The sequence below is a fragment of the Herpailurus yagouaroundi genome, unplaced genomic scaffold (genome assembly GCF_014898765.1).
Source record: "Herpailurus yagouaroundi ecotype Mexico unplaced genomic scaffold, PumYag 59178, whole genome shotgun sequence".
Lineage (NCBI taxonomy): Eukaryota > Metazoa > Chordata > Mammalia > Carnivora > Felidae > Herpailurus > Herpailurus yagouaroundi.
In genome coordinates this window covers 3,778-10,488 of record NW_024414974.1, presented here as the reverse complement: position 1 = coordinate 10,488, position 6,711 = coordinate 3,778, and the positions used below count along the sequence as shown (strand labels likewise).

At 45.3% G+C, this 6,711-nt stretch overlaps 1 protein-coding gene across 1 annotated transcript; it reads right to left on the bottom strand.

The window, feature by feature from the left end:
* Positions 1 to 370: 370 nt before the first annotated feature.
* On the bottom strand, positions 371 to 4,357 carry LOC121024157 (zinc finger X-linked protein ZXDB-like). The gene has a single exon (XM_040466448.1). The coding sequence runs from the start codon at positions 4,154 to 4,156 to the stop codon at positions 1,655 to 1,657; it is 2,502 nt and encodes an 833-aa protein (XP_040322382.1). The 5' UTR covers positions 4,157 to 4,357; the 3' UTR covers positions 371 to 1,654.
* Positions 4,358 to 6,711: the final 2,354 nt, after the last annotated feature.

The following is a 6,711-nucleotide window of genomic DNA, read 5'->3' as shown; positions in this document are numbered from 1 at the left end:
CTATAATTTCTTAGTAGACATTCAGACCTGCAGTAAATATTGTGACTGAAAAGTGGGCCATGAGGGGAATGGCTGAGATATGGTGACCATGAAAATGACCCATCTAATTAAAATTTTAAAAGAAGAGATCATGACAAGGAACTACATGCACTTGTTAGAGAAGAGGTTGGAGAGAGAGTAGAGCTGGCAGAAAGGAACAGACATCAATTAAGGTAGAACAGAAAAAGTAGTTATAAACAAATGAAACTCAGAGAAAAACATGGGAGTTGATATATATATATATATGTATATATATATATATATAGATAGATATAGATAGATATATATAGATATATAGATATATATATGATTCACTTTTAACGTGAGTTAGGTAAATTTTAATATGAATTATAGTTAAAACTTTGTCCCAACTATCTCACAATATTGTGAGGTTCAAATATAAGTTGTGAAAGTGCTGCATAAACTTTAAAATGCTATACTCATGTAAGACTGATTATATTTACTCAAAATGCAAATGAACCTCTCATTCCAACTCAGGAAGAAGGCAAGCAAACTGCTCTATGGGACACAAGGGAGAAAATGTCACTCTGATCTGTTCCCAGATTTTCTTGGAATCACAGGCTCTATATATTCACTCCATGGGCTGGCTTTGAATGCAGAGCAAAGATACTGTAATTCAGACAAACGGACCTGGAGGCAACATTACATAAGAATTGTATAGAGAAAAATCTTCTGAATCTGTGGAAGAAAGATATTCCATTTCCTGCTTCTTATTGTTCATAAACCTTTACTGCCTGCACACATGTCATTGAATTATGCTAATTTCTCTTTTAGGAAGGAACTAGAGGGGCAGGAAAAGTGATAAAGATTCACCAAAGCATGCCAAAACACAGAACATTTCCCAACCAAAACTAACTCCTGGGATAGAAAAATAAGTCTAAAATGCATTATCAGGTAGGTATACATTACAATGACCATTTTACAGCAGGGAACTGAGGTTTAGTGATGCTAAATGACTTACTTAAGGCCACTTACTCAACACCACAAAGTCAAAATTTCTGGGTCTGAGTCTTATCAAAGCTCTGCCACAACATAACCTTCCATAAAAAAAAGAGAGAGAAAGAAAGAAAGAAAAAGAAAGAAAAAGAGAGAAAAAGAAAGAAACTAGAAGGGTGAGGAGGTAAAAAGAACCAACCCATATTTTTAGGTTTCTTTTTTTAAGCTCTATCACTAGATTTTAGAAATATTCTGACATTCTGTAAAATTTCCATTGAAATTTTAAAGTTAAATGCCAGTTCACATTCTTTGATCATTAACTCTCAATGCATTTTCATTACATTAGAAGCACATGCAATAGAAAGAGCACAAAATCATGAAAATACACAGTTGAAAAATCTTAGAAATAATCTATTCAAACCACCTCATTTTATAAATAAGCAAGTTAAGGCTCAGATTGGTTACGTGACTTGCTCAGGGTCACACAACTTGTCAGTTCCAGAGTCAAGATCAGAATTTAAATTTCCCAACTTATAGCCTCGGGATTTGTTCCTTTCCAAACCTGTTAGAAAGGGCTTCATTTAAACATTTAGTCCAGAATATCCTTAAAATTGAGTGTAATTAATAAAAGTAAGCCATGTGGCAAGGAATTAATAGTTCATACCAAAAATGAGCTGCCAGTCACTGTGATAAGATCTGTTTCTTTCTGAGAACCATGGTTTCCTGCTGGATTGGAAAATCCAAACTGGGTTTCTTCCTCCTGTCCAAAGAAGTCAGAGTCAGGATGTACATTCCATTCTGCTTTGGTTGGCATCAGTAGTTCTGAGACACTGTTTTCACAAAGGGTGCTGGAAGGAGTCAGAGCATCTGTGTCCACTGTTAGCTTGCTGCTGGGCGTCAAAGCTTGGGGTTCTTGACTCGAGTTTTTCATAGCCAAAGGGCCCAGAGATGCCAATGGCCCCACACTTAGACTTGAGGCATCATCCGTATCTAAGGGACCCTGCTGAAAACCAGAGGCTGTTGTTCCAAAAAAGAGAGAGGTATCCAGACTTTGGGGAAGGTCACTGGTGGCCATCAAGGTCCGAGGGTCCACAGCCTGCCCTAAGGAATTATTATTATTAGCAGGGAGGTTCCCTGCCAGAGTTGAACTCACAGAAGCCACATCAATAGTCAAGATTCCAGAGTTCACCAGTGCTGTGTCCAACACTGCAGCAGAACTACTGCCAGGCACATCAGAGAAGAGAGACACTAGCTCTGCATCATTGAGATCACTCTGTCCCTGGCTGGTAAGTTCACTGCTGGGTGTAAGAGAATTTGCAGCTTCCAGCTGAGCTAAGAGATCCTGGCTGAGGTTGTGCCTTTTGGCCATGTGGGTCTTCATGCTGTGCTTGGATGTGAAAAGTTTATTACAAGTAGAGACTGGGCAACGGCTTTTCCAAGTGTCCACATCCTGCAAGTGTTTCTTGGAGTGAATGTAGAGACTACTGCGAGCAGAGAACCTGGCACAGCAGCCTTCCACAGGGCACACAAAAGGCTTTGTGCCCAGGTGGGTTATGCTGTGGCCTTTCAGGTGCTCGGCCCTCGTGAAAGATTTCCCACAGCCTTCCACAGGACACATGAACCTCCGGTCATCATCGTGCTTCCTTTTGTGCCTTAAGAGTTTGGACATGCTGGTGAAGTTCCAGCCACAGCCGTCAAAGTCACAAAGGAAAGGTCTCTCACCTGTGTGGCTCCGCAGGTGAATTTTCAGGCGACAAGCCTTGTCGTACTGTTTGCTGCATCCAGGAAAAGAGCAGGAGAAGAGTTCCTGTTCCCTGAAGTGGGCACGGTTGTGGGAAAACAGGGCACTCACTGTGATAAACGTCTTCTTGCAGCCGGAAAACGCGCACTGATAGGGCCTCTCGGGCTCGAAATGGCTGCGTTGGTGGGCGCTGAGTTTGGCCTGTGTAGGGAAGCTCTCCTCGCACACCTCGCACTTGAATGAGTTCTCCTGCTCATGGCCCTTCATGTGTGCCTTAAGGTTATACACTGTGGTGAAGCTCTTGCCACAGCCCTCCGCAGGGCAGCCAAAGGGCCGAAGTTTGTCGTGAGACTGCAGGTGCCTCTTGAGCTTGTAGGAGGTGGTGAAAGTCCAGCCGCAGCCGCCCAGGGGGCACTTGAAGGGCCGCTGGCCCTGGCTGCTGCTGTGAGTCAGCAGGTGCACCTTCAGCTGGTGCTTCTTGGCAAAGGTTTGTCCGCACTGGGCCTCGGGACACAGGTACAGCACCACCCCCGGGCCCGGGCCCAGCGGCCTGCGGGGGCTCTCGGCTGCGAGCTGGCTCTCTGCCTCCTCCTCAGGCGCCGGGGCAGGCGCCGGTTCAGCCGGTTCGGCCAGCAGGAGGTCGGGCGGCAGCTCGGGGCAGTCGCTGGGCTGCGCTGCGTGTGGGATCCCTGCTTGGTGAGCCATCAGACCCCCGGGCTGAGGGGCAGGCGCTACCCCAGGCTCCCAGGCTGGCGGCGGGGGCGTGGCAAGGGTGAGGACACCATTCTCTAAGCGCAAAAGCAGGTTTTGGTTGTGGATAGTGACGGTGCCCGCGAAGGTGGCGGCGGGTCCCGGGCCTGGGGCAGGGGCCGAGACTGGTGTTGGAACCGCGGACAGACTACAGGGACCCAGCGCCATGAAGCCCGCGGGATTCGCGCCACTCTCACCCTTGTGGAGCTGTGGGCCAGACTGGGCCTCCTCCCTTCCTACAGGCCCTGAGGCCTGGCGGGCTTCCGAGGTCTCCACATCACCACCCACTGGGTCCAGCAGCACCAGGAAAAAGTCGCTGCCACCGCCGTCGCCGCTGCCGCCACCGCCGCCAGCGTAATCTGGCCTGGTCGCCAACGGGCTGGGGCCTGGGCCCCGTGAGGCCGCGCGGGCCTCCTCGCACTCCCTCTCGGGCCCGCCATCTTGGAGGCCCCGGAGCAGCAGGAGTCGGCGCGCGGGGACCTGGCCAGCCCGCGGGTCAGGGCCTCCGTGGACCCGGCTGCCGCCCGCGGGGATGCCAGCACCGTCGCTCTGTCGCGTCCCGGTAGCCGGGAGCAGCCTTGGGCTTTCCATCTCAGCGTCCGGGAGGCTCCGCGGGAACCAGAGCAGAGGAGGAGGAGCGACCCCGCCCCCTGCCGCGGGCCTGAACATGTTCCTGAAAGGAAAAAAAAAAAATGTGCAGTGCGCAGAAACTGGCCCTATCAGATATTAAAACGTGTTTAACGACACAGTGATTTAAATATTCTGGTACTGGGTCTCTGGAACAGAACAGAAAGTCCAGAGGCAGAGCCTGGTGTACATAAATAAGTTCTACATTCAATATTTGTAGGAAATCAGGGTCTTGCCGGATAATGAGGAAATGATAGTTCATTCGGTAAATGGTGCTGGAATACCTAGGAATCTATCTACTAAATGCAACTTAAATTCGTACATCACTGTATATACCAAAATAAACACTCCCAGCCCCTCCCAGTGCTAAGCATGGTACTAAGTACTTTTCATGTGTTAAAATTTGTTTATTGGGTGGCTGGCTGGTTGTGATGAAGTTTTCTGGTGAAGGTGGGGTGCTCCGGACCGATGGCCAATAAAGAATTCTTGAAGATGTCTTTGGTGCAAAAAGGTGACTTTATTAAAGCACAGGGATAGGACTCATGGGCAGGAAGAGCTGCACTAGGGTGGTGAAAGGTAACTGATAATATATCCTCAGGCTGGGAGAGGATTAGAGTTAGAGTAAGTCTCTAAGGACTCCTGGAAGCAAGGTTTCCAGGACCTTGAGGAAAAAGCTATTTATTAGTGTTTAGTAAAACCTCAGATATAAATCATGGGGACATAATCTTGTAGTATGATTGCCAGCCTATATCTTGGGGCAGTTGATACAAAGGAAGTTTCCAAAGGAATTTTTATATGTTAAAGTAGACTTACAGATTCCTCGGCCGGGAGGTGGTCAGGATAATGTTAAGTCAAGATTCTCTTTTGCCCTTAGCAAAGTGTAATCATCAAGGTAACTGCGCTCCTAGAGGGACATCACTCTGAGGGTTTCAAGGACTGGTCAATGGGCTATAGGCAGTAAAGGAATTTAATGTTTCATTTGCCTTAGTTTCCCACATCACCATGGCAATCACTTAAACCACTTTCCTTTGTTCTTGGGTAGCCAGGAGTATCCAAGGAATATCACACATATTCCACCTGGCTGGGGGCTGCTATTAGCCTGCACTTTGCCTTCAGCTTGCCCCATGCTCCCTCATCAGTTGGATTTATTAATTTAGTGAGAGAAAATTCCTGGACTCCTATTATGAAAAATGCTGCAGTGAATATTCTTGGACATGTCTCATGGGACACATATGTAAAATTTCTTGGATATACCTCAAAAAATAGAATCACTGGGATATAGGATGTGAATATTCTCAGCTTTTCTAGGTGATGCCAAATTGTTTTATGTAGTAGTTGTGCCAATGTACAATCTCACCAGTAGCATAGACAGTTCCTGCTGCTACACTTGTTCACTTACATCTTGGATTTCCAGAATTTTTCTATTCTATTTTCAGTCTTGTACTTACTGATTTAATGAGTTCTTTATGTATTTTTAATATCAGTCCATTGGTGGTTATGTGTGTGGCCAAAAAATTCCCTTCCTCTGTTGCTTTTATTTTCACTTGTATATGTTTTGCTTTGTGAGAAGATCTTAGTTATAATACAGTCAAAATTTATTATTCTTTTCCTTAAGGTTTGTGATTTTTCTGTTTTAAGAAATCTATCCCTGCACTGGGGATGTGAAAATATTTTTCTATACTGTCTTCTAAAATATTTATGGTTTTGCCTTTCAGAGTATGTCTTAGTCTACCTGCAAGTGATGTTTGTGTATGGTGTTGAGTAAGGTTCTGCTTTTTGTTTTTGTTTTTGTTTTTGTTTTAATTTGGATATCCATTTGTCTAAGTAAGCACTTACTGAAAAGTCAGCTCCTTTCCAACTGAATTGCAGTGACTCATGTGTCAAGTATCTACCTATGTATGGGCTGGTTTCTATGCCCTCTAGTAAGTACTGTGGCCCTATTAATCTGTCTATTTGAAATACCACATATCAGTATTAATTACTACAAATCTAAAGCCAATCTTGATATTTGGATAAGGCCAGCCAATTCTTCCTTGTTCTTCAAAAGTGTCTTGGTTATATTTGGCTGTTTTTATTCTGTGTAAGTGATCAACTCATCTGAAAAAATGTATACCAAAACTCTTTGGGGGTCCAAATTAAGATTATGTTGAATATTTATTTATTTATTTTAAATGTTTATTTATTTTTGAGAAAGAGAGAGAGAGAGCACAAGCAAGGGAGGAGCAGAGAGAGACAGAGAGAGAGAGAGAGAGAGAGAGAGAGAGAGAATCTGAAGCAGGCTCCAGGCTCCAAGCTGTCAGCTCAGACTTGGGGCTCAAACTCACAAAACATGAAATTATGACCTGAGCTGGAGTCAGACTCTCAACCAACTGAGCTACCCAGGCACCCCTTCTTTATTTTTTTCAATGTTTATTTATTTATTTTGAGAGAGAGAGAGAGAGAGAGAGAGAGAGAGAGAGAGAGAGAGAGAAAGCGGGGGAGGGGCAGAGAGAGGGAGAGAGAATCCCAAGCAGGCTTCATACTCAGCATGGAGCCTGATGAGGGGCTCAATCCCATGACCTGGAGAATCACTACCTGAGCTAAAATCAAGGGTCAGA